The sequence below is a fragment of the Sus scrofa genome, chromosome 2 (assembly GCF_054392235.1).
Source record: "Sus scrofa isolate SSC_HxYL_T2T_F1_AM1 chromosome 2, Sscrofa_HxYL_maternal_Yorkshire_Landrace_v2.0, whole genome shotgun sequence".
NCBI classification, from domain to species: domain Eukaryota; kingdom Metazoa; phylum Chordata; class Mammalia; order Artiodactyla; family Suidae; genus Sus; species Sus scrofa.
The window spans coordinates 59,975,974-59,991,748 of record NC_139384.1 but is presented as its reverse complement, the minus strand read 5'-3'; the positions used below and the strand labels follow the sequence as shown (position 1 = coordinate 59,991,748).

At 41.0% G+C, this 15,775-nt stretch overlaps 1 protein-coding gene across 8 annotated transcripts in view; it reads right to left on the bottom strand.

The window, feature by feature from the left end:
* The window catches only part of SNAP47 (synaptosome associated protein 47), a 110,228-nt gene that overhangs the window by 33,618 nt on the left and 60,835 nt on the right, over positions 1–15,775 (bottom strand). For 5 of the 8 annotated variants that reach the window (XM_085012081.1, XM_085012082.1, XM_085012080.1 and 2 more), the window contains 2 exons: positions 11,103–11,593; positions 2,628–2,752 (listed from right to left, as the gene is read on the bottom strand). In XM_085012081.1, coding sequence (XP_084868207.1) covers positions 2,628–2,752; positions 11,103–11,593 — 616 coding nt within the window. Of the gene's footprint in view, positions 1–2,627; positions 2,753–9,127; positions 9,590–9,636; positions 11,594–15,775 lie in introns of those variants that run through there. The other 3 variants (XM_085012084.1, XM_085012083.1, XR_014837311.1) reach the window with 2 other exon arrangements.

Below are 15,775 nucleotides of genomic sequence, written 5' to 3'. Positions count from 1 at the left end.
TGTGATACACCACATCAACAAACTGAAAAAAAACATAGGATCATCTCAATAGATGCAGAAAGAGCTCTTGACAAAGTTTAATACCCATTTCTGATAAAAACTCTTCACAGGGTGGGCACAGAGGGGAGCTACCTCAGTATAATAGAAGTCATTTTAGAAAAAACCCACGACTAACATCATTCTCAATGGTGACAAACTGAAAGCATTTCCACTAAGATCAGCAACAAGACAAGGATGCCCACTCTCACCAATGTTATTCAACATAGGTTTGGAAGTCCTAGCCACGGCAATCAGAGAAGAAAAAGAAATAAAACAAATCCAAATTAGAAAAGAAGAAGTAAAACTATCATTCTTTGCAGATGACACGATACTATACCTAGAAAACTCTAAAAGATGCTAACAGAAAACTATTAGAGCTCCCAATGAATTTGGTAAAGTTGCAGGATACAAAATTAATACACAGAAAGAGACTGCATTTCTACCTACTAACAATGAAAGATCAGAAAGAGAAATTAGGGAAACCATCCCATTTACCAGCATATCACAAACAATAAAATACCTAGGAATAAGCCTACCTAAATAGATAAAAGACTTGTACTCTGAAAACTATAAGATGCTGATGAAAAAAATCAAAGAAGACACAAATAGTTGGGCAGACATATCATGTTCTTGGATTGGACGAATCAATATAGTCAAAATGACAATACTACCTAAGGCAATCTATACATTCAATCAATGCAGTCCCTATCGAATTACCAATGACATTCTTCATAGAACTAAAACAAAATATTTTAAAATGAGGTACATATATAAGAATGAAAGAACACTAACACTGTATACCAAAATAACTCAAAATTTATTACAGATTTAAATGTAACTTAGATAATATAAAACTCATAGATAAAAATATAGGCAGAATGCTCTTCGGCATAAATCACAGCAACATCTTCTCTTATCCACCTCTTAGAATACTGACAATAAAGACACAAGTAAACCAATGGGACCTAATTAAACGCAATAGCTTCCAACAGCAAAGGAAACCATTAAAACAATGAAAAGACAACATATATGATAGGTGAAAATCTTTGCAAATAACTCAAATAACAAAGGTTTAATCTCCAAAATATACAGAGAATTTATGCAACTCAACAACAACAAAATAAACAACTCAATTGATAAACAGGCAAAAATCCTAAAAACATGTTTCTCTAAAGAAGACATACAGATGGCAAGGAGGCACATGAAAAAATGCTCAACACCACCAATTATTAGGGAAATAGAAATCAAAACAACAATGAGGTACCACCTCAAGCCAGTTAGAGTGGCCATCAATAACAAGTCAATGAACAACAAATGCTGGAGAGGATGTAGAGAAAAGGGAATACTCCTTCACTGTTTGTAGGAATGTAAATTGGTACAACCAATATGGAAAACAGTATGGAGGTACCTCAGAAAACTAAATATAGAACTACCATATGGAAGCAATGTGAATGTCCACTGACAGAGTAATTGATAAAGATGATGTGGTATATACATATAATGGAATATTACTCAGCCATGAAAAAGAATGAAATAATGTCATTTGCAGCAACATCGATGGAAATAGAGACTATCATACTAAGTGAAGTAAGTTAGACAGAGAAAGACAAATATCCTGATATCAATTACATGGGGAATCCAAAAAAAAGGTAAACTATTGTGCTTATTTACAAAACAGAAATAGATCTCCAGGCATAGAAAACAAACTTATGGTTACCAAAGGGGAGAGGTGGTGGGGGAAATGGATAAATTAGGAAGTTTAGATTAACAAACACACACTACTATATCTAAATTATATAACCAATCAAGGACCTGGTATACAGCATGGAGAACTATACCCAATATTTTGTAATAAGCTATAAAGGAAAAGAATATATAGGAAAGGAAAAAGTACATATATGTGTGTAACTGAATTAATTGTGCTGTATACCTGAAACTAACACGACACTAAAGAAACTGTATTTCAATTAAAAACAATTAAAAAATATGAAAAGGAAAAATCAATTGTATTGTCTAGTATTAACATAGGAAAATAAGTTGAAATTATTTATATCAAATGTTTAAATTCCAACCTCCTAGACAAATGTGGTGAGCCTCAAGAATCCAGTGTTGAGTACTTCAGAGAGATCTGAAAAAGTAAGCACCCTCAACTGTACAAGCACAGAGCACACATGCAGCATATACATTCAAGCATTGCACACATATGCACACATAATACACTGTATATGCATGTATGTACAGACCCCACATGTACACATGCATCATGTACACACACACCCTGCAGATATGTCAGAGCTCATGTACACACACACACACACACACACACACACATACAACAGGCTGCCAGAACTACTGTGCATGCATAGGAATGCTATGTGTGTCTTCATGCCACAAAACACATGGACTCAAAATGGACATGGTCCTTTGTCTTTTTTCTCCAGCCAGAGGGAGCTGAGTAAATCAGGTGGTAATCCTAGCAGCTCCTTATAGATGAGAGGCAAGCATAAACCAGTGAAGAGTTGTTTTTAGGCAAGAAAGAAAAGTAAGTTACCTGAAAGGGAGGACATGGCACAATGAATGCATGTTACCTGTCTCAGTTCCCCGACGTCCCCTTCAGAAATTACTGGCTCTCTTGACTGTAGCTGAAGTGGACTGCTTTCCAGGCTCCCTGAGGATGGTTCGTGGTGCATGGCACAGTCAATCAGCCCAGATGCTAAAATGGAAAGCCAAACAGCAGTGGCATCTTCAGGAAGGTATGAACAATGCAAGAGCATTCAGAACTTCATAGCAAGTGGTATTCAAGATTGGCAGAGCTCCCTGGGTTGACAGATTTTACAGTCATCTACCGGTTTAGAGTCTCTTACAGAAGCAATGGGTGTGGTGGGTATAACTTCCAGCCTCTGCTAAGCCGACGGAACCAGCCTGAACCTTGTCTTCTACCTCAATCCAGGGCTGATTCTTTCTTTACCACACACTGATCACAGTATGCAACACTGTAAGTACTGAGGATCTAATTCCTTTATCTAGGAGTGTTTTATTTTGTATTTAGAGTATAAAACATAAATACTACACGAAACACACTACTGGGACCACAGTATTACCTGATTACCCTGCAAAACTCTGTGGTTCCACAGCACAGAGGGTGGCTAGCTGGAGGGGTTCAGCAAGCTGAATGTGGAGCTGTGCTGAGGTGGGGGTGAGCCAGAGTGCCGTACATGGCGAGGCATTGCGTGGGGTGTTTCCACTCACACATCTGTCTTTGGGTAATCTTGCTAAGAGCAGCCTGGTGACGAACAGTGAATGCTTTATTTAAAGTGATGTCTCCAACTGCAACCCTGATACTGCAAAGCCAAGGCAGGAGCATAGAGTCTATCCTCTGCTTTTTTCCGTAATGCAGACCACTTCAGACATGCTGTTATAGCCATGTTTAATACTAGGATGCTGGAAAGCAGAAGGCACCCTGGGCTCATAATCAGCAGCACCAACTCCATTATGCAGACTTCTCTACTTCAGCAGAATGGAGGGGCAAAGATGGGACCCCCACTTCCTTCCTAGGACCCTGATGGTGGCCAGCAAAACCCTTCATCAGAGCAGTCTGGAGTAGCCAAAAAATGAGCTATTAGGAAAAGAAATCCATCTTGGGGTAAAGCTCTTGTTGGGCCTAAAGAGCAGGTGCATAGTTGGTGCCTCCAGGACAGGCCAGCTGCACCAAGTCCCTCCTTCCAGGGGACAGACAAGCTACCTCCAACATGCATGCAAACATCCCCTTGATTCTTATCTCTTAAAAAAATTTCTTACAAATTAACACTCCCTCAGAGTGTCTGGCTGGGCAAAGAAGGCCTGGCTTCATCCAGGATAAATTCAGGCTAAAATGAGGACAATAAAGCATGTTTTCTTGGGATTCTAGACAGGAAAAGGGCCTTGACCAGATAGAGTGAGTTTTGGAACCAGTTGATATGAAGCAAAGCCTGTGGAAAGACCCAGGGTCCACACTGCAAGCCTCAGGCCCATCTCCACTGAGGAGGAGGCCCTACATGAGAGTCTTTGCATCCTTTAGCTGTGTACCACTGTGAGAAGCACATCCTACAGAGAACTGCTACACCCTCACATGCACCAAGAAGGTCTGAAGAAGTTTTACAAGACAAGAACCTTAGTACTATGCCCTCAGATGTGCTTTTCTATTCTATTCTTCATATAAAAGCTGGATGCAACCAAACAAATTGATTTCATAACCTGTGCTCTAGAGTCTCCTAAGTGCCACCCTACTCCAACCATCATAAGGGCTTATTAATTAGCAGAGAACTTTCCATAGCACATAATTCAGTGTTGCCTGGTCTTACATGATCCAAATCAAATGTCATTAAGATGTTACACAGTGAAAAATATTTTTCTGAAACAGTTAGCAAGAGAACACTTAAACTGACACTACAATGACAGGGCTAAAGTAAACAATACGATAGCCAAAACGGAGGACATGTTCTACTAGTCATTATTACAACAAAGGAAAGGCCAACTAACGTACATGACATTCAAGTGTTATCAGTGATTTGTGATGGCAAAGTGCACTTCACTTGTCTACGTTAACAATGGTTCTATGACTGAACAGGTGAAAGTAAATTCCTCACTCAGCCTGTATCTCCTTCCTAAGTCTGCTCCCTGATCCTGAAGATTCCTGTTCCAGCCATCCTGTCCCCAGTATGCTGTCCCCACCTACCCAGCAGCCTCTCTGCATATGTCATGCAGACAGATGTCCCTGAGCCCAAGTATAGAGCCATGTTTTCCACTTGGCCCTTCCATTAGTGGCAATCTTTCCTCGTCTGTCCTGATATCATTCAGTCTGCACACCTTTGCAGTAGCTTACTTGGTACTGCACTGCTTCTTATTTTTTTTTTTCATCATCTTTTCAAACTGGGATCCCCCAACTAGCTTCTCAGCAAGACGCACATCTGATGCACACTTGTGCCCAGAACCGAGCTCTTGTATTGTCACTGTGGTTTCCATTTCAGTACCTATAGTTATACTACAGAAAAAGACTACACATTTTTGAGTGTTTACCAAATGGGATTACCTAAACAATCAAAAAGTCAAAATTGAAGATTTCTCTTCTTGGAATACACTAATCACGGATTTTTTTTTATAGGGTTTGTCTAGTTCAAGGGTTGGCCACCCCTAGAATTCTGTGTTGAGACCTGAGTTGATGATTCAGTTACTTCAATGCCTTGAAATATCTTCTGAAAGAATCTGATTCAGTCTAAGATGACTTTTGTCTCAAAAGTCACTAGTTATCTCAGTTAAACAAAATAAGCACAGATTGTTCAAGGTACGTGGGAGCTTACAAAAGATTCCACTTTCCAAGAACGTGGAAGCATTAAGGTGAACCCTGAGCAAGGGCTGGGCTGGAAGAGGCAGCACCAAGACTCCAGTCTCCTTTGTGCATCAGACACAGACTCCTGATCTCATGGCAAGTTCAGAGCAAAGATCACCAGGGCCTGACCTGGGAACAGAACCACAGGAAAATCTTCCTCTTTGTCCCCAGGCTCCAAACACCCCAAAGATGACAAAAGGAAAATGCCTACTTTACCTGGGGATGGATCCAGCAACTTATATAACTGGGTTGGAAGCCCTTTCAAAAAACCCCACAAATTGCCTCATGTCCTCAATACAACAAGAAGTATAACAGAAAGAAATGAAATAGAGAGAGATAGCAGTCTCAACTGATGATAATTTTAAAAACTACTTTGCGGAGTTCCCATCGTGGCTCAGTGGTTAACGAATCTGACTAAGAACCATGAGGTTGCAGGTTCGATCCCTGGCCTTGCTCAGTGGGTTAAGGATCCAGCATTGCCGTGAGCTGTGGAGTAGGTTGCAGCTCGGATCCCGTGTTGCTGTGGTTCTGGAGTAGGCTTGGCAGCTACAGCTCCAATTAGACCCCTAGCCTTGGAACCTCCATATGCCGTGGGTGCAGCCCTAGAAAAGGCAAAAAGACAAAAACAAAACAAACAAACAAACAAAAACCACTTTGCAAAACTAGATGGCGTATGGCTTGGACTCATGCATGGGGCCTTGGAAGGGATCAAGTGGATGAGTGCCAAGTAGCTCCCTGGGAGTCTGTCAGTAGTCAGGGCATCACCATGACCTAATGACCACAGGGGGGCCATCTATAGTCAGTCCAGTGCTTGCATCCTAAGTGAACACATGGAAGGGTCTTACTGGTGGTCACCATGGTGCTATGTCCCAGGGCTTCATGGCTTCAAAAGATGGTCTTAAATTAATGACCCTGTGCAGAGATTTCAATGCCCCAGAAGTTTAATCTTTTTTTTTTTTTTTTTTTTTTTTGGCTGCACCTGCAACATGTGGAAGTTCCTAGGCCAGAGATCAATATCACATTATAGCAGGGGCAACACTGGATCATTAACCCACTAGGCCACCAGGGAACTCCTAGAAGTTTATTCATCTTCACACAGAGATGCATGTGCCTTTTGGTTACCTGAACCTGTCCTGGGTGCTGGAGGTGGGGTGAGAAAAGATAGTCTCCGTCCTGATTCTGGAGCACATGTCCCAGTGTGGGAAGCCGATCAGCAAACCAGAGGGTAGTGGCGCCAGAGGGCAAGTGCTAAGGCAAGATTTCTATAGGGTAAGTGATTGGGTGATGAGAGTCCCCTTAAGTTAGGTGGTCAAAGAAGGCCCCTCTCAGAAGGTGACAGTCAGCAAACAGCAAAAACACACATCAGTACAAAATACTTTTTTTTTTTTTTTTTTTGCCTTTTAGGGCTGCACCTGCGGCATACAGAAGTTCCCAGACTAGGGGTTGAATTGGAACTATAGCCCCTGGCCTACGCCACAGCCACAGCAATGTAGGATCTGAGCTGCGCCTGTGACCTATACCACAGCTCACAGCAGCACTGGATCCCTGACACACTGAGTGAGGCCAGGGATTGAACCTGCGCCCTTATGGTTACTAGTCGGATTCATTTCCACTGTGCCATGAAGAGAACTCCGAAATCAGTACAAAACACTCTTTAAAATGCCATGCATAGACCTTGCTCTTATAAGATAAGAGCTCTGTGGTCTTCCTCCAAAAGCCCATCATCACCCCAGTGGATCATGAGACAAAGTCACACTAGGGGAGAGTCTACAAAAACCTTGACCACTACTTTTAAAAGCTGTCGAGATCACCAAAACCAGGAGAGTCTGAGAAACTGTAACTATCAAGAAGAGTCCAAGGAGATGAGATGCTGAAATGTCATATGGGATCCTGGATGGGATTCTGGGGTAGTAAAAGTAAGGAAGTCTGGGTAAAATACAGATTTTGGTGAATAAAGATGAAGCAACATAGGTTCATTAGTTGTGACAATGAATGATACTAGTGTAAAATAACAAGGTAGGGCAAACTGAGTGTGGGAGACACAGGAACAACTTTTTCCTAAGTCTGAAATTATTCTAAAATTTAAAAGATGATTTTAAAGATGCTGTGTAGAAAAATAGCAATTTTCAACTGTTTTTCCCTAAGGTGGAATCCGCCCACCTGTGCCATTTCTGGCCCTTGAGTTCCAGGAGATTCTCCTCCCCCAGCTGTTGGCCTGGCCACCCCAAGTGCTCACCTGCCTACACTCTACATTACTACAGAGATCTCTGGAAAGTTCTTCTAGACACTGATTCCTAGCAAATGCTGGTCTCTTGTTACTAGACTGCCACCTTCTGGCCATACATTTCAGCAAAATGGTTCATCAAGAAGAGAAATACATTTCTGAGATGTCAAAGTCATGGTTTCCTCAACTGTTTCTGTAGTTTCCAATGTACAACAGTAAAAACAGAGGTGCTCACAGACACAACAAGAGAGGCAACAGTGAGAAGTAAGTTCTCATCGCTGGGCTTGTATAGGACTACTGTGAAGTTCCAAGCAAACAAAATACCATCTTGCTACTGAAGTCAGCATGCTGGCTTCTTCCAAACATATCTCCTTGTCACCTGCACCTCTCCAAATCCACAGCTATAAGGTATACCTGCCTCACCTGGGCAGGGCAGCCTCACAAGGGGAGGAGGGCATTTCTTGCTCAGTTCAGTTCAGACATACACACTGCAGGGATCCTACCCAGAAGCAATGAGATGAAAATCCATCTGTCATCATGGAAGTGACTCAATTCACTCCATACACATACAATCTGCTACTGTGAAGGGCAAGGCTATAGTCCCCGGTTATTTAATTCAACTCTAATCTAAGCGTTGCTGGGAAGGTGTTTGCAGATGAAGGCTCACCATTGGTTGACTTTAGATAAAGGACCTTGTCCCACACAATCTGGTGGGCCTGGTTCAATCAGTGGAAAGACCTTAAAAGTGTGTCTGCAACTTCCCTAAGAAAGATGTTCTGGTCAGCAGCCTTAGATTGTGCTCAGGAAGTCCACTCTCCCCTTCTTGATGGGCGACCCTGCAGAATTTGCGCCCACCCAGCTTCCTGCGGACTGATCATGGCTGCACAGGCCCTGGCACTCACTTCCTGCTCCACTCTAGCCTGGATGCTCGGGGTCAGAGTTTACCATCCCATCTTCCATGGGGTCTATGCCATGATAGTAAAGCCCAGCAAGCTTGTGCTCCTCTTGCTTGTACAGTGTGACTTTCTATGTCATAATTGGCTTGCTCGCATCTGCCATCATTTTCAATATTCTGTGCCATGTTCTATTCTGAAATTACCATGTCTAACACAAAACCCACAAATGTGGTAGGGTTTCACAAGAAGGACTGTGGGCTTTATTTAGTTTTGTTTTCAGGACTATGGGTACTTGGCACTATGCCTGGCACAGCAGGATTCTCCAACAGCACCATCAGAACAAATGGCCCATGGTGCTCTGCATCTGGTCCCATTAGCCAGGGCCTCCTTCTTTTTCTCACTGCTGAGGTCCCTCCCAGAGGAAAACAGAAATGAGGGAAACCTGGGGTATCAGAGTGCCCATGGTGGGCTTACAGACCCTTCTGGTCAGGGTCTTATGCTGGCTGGTACAGTTCATTCTTCTTGGTCCTTTTATGGATCAGCTTGAGTCCTGCCTTGAGTGAGGGGCCAAAGAAAAATCTGGAAATGCCAAGAGAGTTTTGCTTTTTCTTCTTTGGCTGTGTCCACAGCATGTGGACGTTCTGGAGTCGGGGCCCAAACCTGAGGCACAGCAGTGACAACTCCAGATCCTGAACCTGTTGCGCCACCAAGGGAACTCCAAGAAAGTAAGTTTTTAAATTAAGTTTTTACATTAACATATCCAACATTTTGATACTTATGGGACCAGATCTATTATCAAGAATATTTCTTTTTGAAACTTGAGGCCATCTAAAATAACATCAAAACATTCATGTGTTAAGGAAACAGGTTACATGGTGGAATTGTAATCAATCACTTTAGAGGAAAAAAGAAAAGGAATTGGAATAACAAACATATCTCTTACTTTACACAAATTCGGCGTTCCCGTCATGGCTCAGTGGTTAACAAATTTGACTAGGAACCATGAGGTTGCAGGTTCGATCCCTGGCCTTGCTCAGTGGGTTACGGATCCAGCGTTGCTGTGAGCTGTGGTATAGGTCACAGACGTGGCTCGGATCCTGAGTTGCTGTGGCTCTGGTATAGGCCAGCGGCTATAGCTCCGATTAGACCCCTAGTCTGGGAACCTTCAAATTCTGCGGGTGCGGCCCTAGAATTGGCAAAAAGACAAAAAAAAAAAAAAAATTAAACAAACAAATATACAAATTCTAGTAATCAAAGTTAATAAGAAAGGCCTATTATCACTTGTTAGAAAAATTACCGTAACATAGAAGTAATGTCACTTATATTGCTAGTATTAGAAAAGAGAATATTTTATAAAGAGTTCGGGATATTTTAAGTAGGGCTCAAAAAAAAACTTAAGGGGGAAACTGGTAGATTTGACCATAGCAGAACTAAAGATTTCTGTAATGGAGGCTGACAGTCTGAGAGAAGTAGTATAGACTCTAAAGTCAAGGAAGGATAAATATCTAGAATGAATAATGAACTCCTGCAAATTACAAAGAAATAATAATAATAACAAAAAGGACAAACCAGAAATTCTCTGATGGCTCGGCGGGTTAGGGGATCCACATTTGTTGTGGCTCTGGTTACTGCTATGGTGCAAGTTTGAACTCTGGCCATATGAATTTCCACATGGCTATGGGAGTGGCCAAAATAAATAAATAAATAAATAAGTAAGTAAATAAATACATAGACAGCTCAGTAAAGAAAGAGAAAAAACAAAACAATAGAACAGGCAACCCATAGAGGAAAACCTGTGGTGCCAAAAAAGCAAATAAAAAGCATCAGATGCTCCATCTTACAATCAATAAAAAAATAAAAATAAATTACCATCAATATGCCACTTGACATCTGTCAGAGTGGCAAAAATGAGAAGTCATGTAACACCAATTTATCCTATGCTAGGGAGGAGGCTGGGGCCTGGGGACATACCCACACGACCCTGGGGCCATGCTCAGCTACATCCTCTGTACCTCGGACAGGCCTGCAGCCATACAAACAAGGTTTTCACAGTATCCTGTAGATGCTAAAAACACACACACACACAAACCATGCTGAAGTTTTCAAAAATTCTGATGCCCAAATGCACATCTGGAAGGTGGGCTGGGAAGACCTTGATTAAATGTCAAGAAAACAGAATAATCCTAGGTGGAGGGACTGGAGACATACCAGAGCAGGTGGGGATGATGCTAGTTAAGACCCTGAAGTATTGGTTCTCAAGTCAGAGAAAAGAACGTGAAAACATCTAACTCAGAAATTTCCTTTGTTTTGAAAGAGTTAACAAAACCGTTTCTGACACATTTGTGAAACCCATAGATCTCTCAAGCGTGTAATAAACCTGAGTGATTTGACATTCAGATGGCAAGTACTGAGGAAAAATCTGAAATTATTTTTATTTACAAACAAATCACAGTGGCTAGTGAGCTGAAATCAGCAGTTCCTCTGAGTGATGCATCGTATAAAGTATACACCACAGGTGTGTTGAGTTTTACTATGACTTTAGCAATCTTGTGCACAGACTGTTTTGATGATCACTCACCTGCATGCCAGACTGAGTCCCCTTTCTCTACTGGGGAAGAGGTTGCAGTGCTTCTGAGTACCAAAGCATCTTCTAACAACTCAATCTTCTTGCTGAACCATACTTCTAAAATGGGGATAACCTCTGGCATCTTGGCAGATATCAAATGATAAGCTATGTCTGGCTTCCCAATGAACCGCTGGCGGATGCTAATTTCATATGGTGTGTGAACCTTGATGTCATCTATGTCTTCTCTTTCAAATTTGTGCATGAGCAAAGAATCCGAGTTGTGGATTTCCAATCCAGAAACAAGCATGGTGAGACTTCCTGGTATAACATGAGATTCTGTTCTTTGCGAAATAATAGAGGGAATTCTGATCACTATCCCTTCTTTTCCAAAAGCTTTGGAACTAGTGTTTGAGGCACCCCATCTGGGCTTTGTTTCCGAGGGCATCTTCCAAAGCTTGGAGCTAAAGGGCCACCAAGAATGAGATTCCAGTTCTGTTAGCAGCCTAAAAAAGCAAACAAAACACAGAAACTAGTCAATCAGCTGTTAACTTTTTTTTTGAAAACTGCTTTGACTTACAAATAAATTATCATTTTAAACTTATTTCTTCTAAGTACTCCATAAAGCAGAAAGAGCAGGAATTATTATCCCCATGTTTTAGAAAAAAAATTGAGGCTAAGAGCAGTGGGTCATTTGCCTACAGATACAAAGCTAATCAGTAGCAGACACACAACAAAAACACACATCTTCTGACTAGAATGTTTATCTTTTCACAATTGACCTAAGATCACTCTGACCACAATAAATCCTGATCTTAATCTCTAGAGAGCTGTCTAACAGAACTTTCTGCAGTAATCTTTATTATCTAATCCAGTAATGGGGACATGTAACTGGGCACCTAAAGTACAATGATGAACTGAATTTTAAACTTATTTAAAAGTGTGGCTAATGGCTACCATATTGAATGACCAATTATAACATTAAGAGAAATATCTAAAAAGCCACAGCAATTAGACAAACAAAAGAAATAAAAGGCATCCATATAGGAAGAGAAGAGATCAAACTGTCACTGTATGCAGATGACATGATTCTATACCTAGAAAACCCTAAGGACTCAACCCCAAAACTCCTTGAACTGATTAATAAATTCAGCAAAGTGGCAGGATATAAGATTAACATTCAGAAGTCAGTTGCATTTCTGTATACCAGCAATGAAACATTAGAAAATGAACACAAAAATACAATACCTTTTAAAATTGCACCTCACAAAATCAAATACCTCGGAATACACCTGACCAAAGAGGTAAAGGACCTATATGCCGAGAACTATAAAACCTTAATCAAAGAAATCAAAGAAGATGTAAAGAAATGGAAAGATAGTCCATGTTCCTGGATTGGAAAAATCAATATTGTGAAAATGGCCATCCTACCCAAAGCAATCTACAGATTCAATGCAATCCCTATCCAATTATGCATGACATTTTTCACAGAACTAGAACAAACAATCCAAACATTTATATGGAACCACAAAAGACCCAGAATCGCCAAAGCAATCCTGAGAAACAAAAACCAAGCAGGAGGCATAACTCTCCCAGACTTCAAGAAATACTACAAAGCCACAGTCATCAAAACAGTGTGGTACTGGTATCAAAACAGACAGACAGACCAATGGAACAGAATAGAGAGAACCCAGAAATAAACCCTGACACCTATGGTCAAATAATCTTTGACAAGGGAGGCAAGAACATAAAATGGGAAAAGGAAAGTCTATTCAGCAAGCATTGCTGGGAAACCTGGACAGCTCCATGCAAAGCAATGAAACTAGAACACACCCTCACACCATGCACAAAAATAAACTCCAAATGGCTGAAAGACTTAAATATACGACAGGACACCATCAAACTCCTAGAAGAGAACATAGGCAAAACACTCACGGACATCAACATCATGAATATTTTCTCAGGTCAGTCTCCCAAAGCAACAGAAATTAGAGCAAAAATAAACCCATGGGACCTAATCAAACTGAAAAGCTTTTGCACAGCAAAGGAAACCCAAAAGAAAACAAAAAGACAACTTACAGAATGGGAGAAAATAGTTTCAAATGATGCAACGGACAAGGGCTTAATCTCTAGAATATACAAGCAACTTATACAACTCAACAGCAAAAGAGCCAATCAATCAATGGAAAAATGGGCAAAAGACCTGAATAGACTGTTCTCCAAAGAAGATATACAGATGGCCAACAAACACATGAAAAAATGCTCAACATCGCTGATTATAAGAGAAATGCAAATCAAAACTACCATGAGATATCACCTCACACCAGTCAGAATGGCCATCATTAATAAATCCACAAATAACAAGTGCTGGAGGGGCTGTGGAGAAAAGGGAACCCTCCTGCACTGCTGGTGGGAATGTAAACTGGTACAGCCACTATGGAGAACAGTTTGGAGATACCTTAGAAATCTATACATAGAACTTCCATATGACCCTGCAATCCCACTCTTGGGCATCTATCCGGACAAAGCTCTACTTAAAAGAGACACATGCACCCGCATGTTCATTGCAGCACTATTCACAATAGCCAGGACATGGAAACAATCCAAATGTCCATCGACAGATGAATGGATTAGGAAGATGTGGTATATATACACAATGGAATACTACTCAGCCATAAAAAGGATGACATAATGCCATTTGTAGCAACATGGATGGAACTAGAGAATCTCATCCTGAGTGAAGTGAGCCAGAAAGACAAAGACAAATACCATATGATATCACTTATAACTGGCATCTAATATCCAGCACAAATGAACATCTCCTCAGAAAAGAAAATCATGGACTTGGAGAAGAGACTTGTGGCTGCCTGATGGGAGGGGGAGGGAGTGGGAGGGATCAGGAGCTTGGGCTTATCAGACACAACCTAGAATAGATTTACAAGGAGATCCTGCTGAATAGCATTGAGAACTATGTTTAGATACTCATGTTGCAACAGAAGAAAGGGTGGGGGAAAAACTGTAATTGCAATGTATACATGTAAGGATAACCTGACCCCCTTGCTGTACAGTGGGAAAATAAAAAAAAAAAAAGCTAATAAAAGAGGAAAAAAATGGAAGCAGGAAAGGAAAAGCAAAAGAAGAAAGAACAAATGTAATAAACAGAAAACAACAAGATGGTGGAATTATCTCAACCATATTAGTAATTATACTAAATTCTTTAATCGTCAGCCTGGATAAAGAAACAAGACATAGTTACATCTTGTTTACAAGAAGCAATGTGAAATATAAAGATACAACTATACTGGAAGTAAAGGGATCAGAAAATAGATATGTCAAAAGTAAACTTTAAGACAAAGAGTGTTACTGGGGATAAAGAGGGACAATGCATAATAATAAGATGATCAATCCCAAGGAAAGACTTAATGGTAGTAAATATGTATGCATCTAATAACAGAAATTCAAAATTCATTAAGCAAAAATTAGTAAAACTAAAAGAATAGGCAATCATAGTTGTAGATTTTAACAAATTTCTCTCAATGTTTGATACAGCAAGAAGACAAAAGTAATTAGTAAGAATACATAAATTTTGAACAACACTAACCAATTCAATCTGATTGATATTTATAGAAACATCATCAAAATTGTGAATGTAAATTCTTTTTAAATATATTCAGAACGTAAAAATAATAACACATAGAATGTATATAACAGAGTGGTCAAGATGGCAGAGTAGGAAGACCCTGTGCTCACCTCCTCCCACAGGTACACAAAAATTATGACTATTTACAGAGGAACTGTCAATGAAAGGACCTGAAGATTAGCAAAAAAGAGTTTTCAGCTCTAAGATATCAAGAAGGAGCTAGAGTGAGATGGGTAGCACCAGTAGAGAAGCAGTATAGTTAAGACCCACATCCCCAGGTAGGTGACATACAAACAGGAGGACAATCATAATTGCAGAAGTTCTCCTCAAGGAGTGAGAAGGACAACCACAACTGCAAAGGTTCTCCCCAAGGAGTGAGGGGTCCAAGCCTCAGGCCGGGCTCCTCAGCCCAGGGGTACACTGGAGATGAGACCCCATAATATCTAACTTTGAAAGCCAGTGGGACTTGTGTAAGAGAGAGCTAGAGGCTGTAGAAAACAGAAATTCTGCCCTTAAATGACACAAGCAAAATCTCACATGCTCTGAGATCCAGCACAGAGAAGTAATTTGAAAACCTAGGTCAGATTGACTTGTTGAACTTGGAGAAGCCTACCAGAGAAGCAGGAGGCCACCTGACTTCCCCTGAAGACATAGATGCTACTGGCAGTAATTTATGGAAGTCATTTATGTTTTACCATGGGCACACTGGTACTGGCAAGTTATACTTTGGAGTCTAGACTATTTGCTCCAGGACTCAGCCTTACCCATCAGCAAGTTAGCAACAGTTTTGGGATGCCCCACCATACACAGCCTGTCATGTATGGGAAACAACTATGAATACCAGCAGGTCAAATCAGTCGTAGAACCATGGCCCTGGAGTCAGCCATGAACTGAAACCAGCCCCCATCGGACTAGAGCCAGCACCAGGATCCCAGGCCCTAAGGACAATCACACTGGGATCTGGTTGTGCCCACAAACAGGCCAGCATCCGACCCAGGAGTTTTAAGGCCCTCATCCCACATACTAGTGAGCTGACACCAGTACTGGG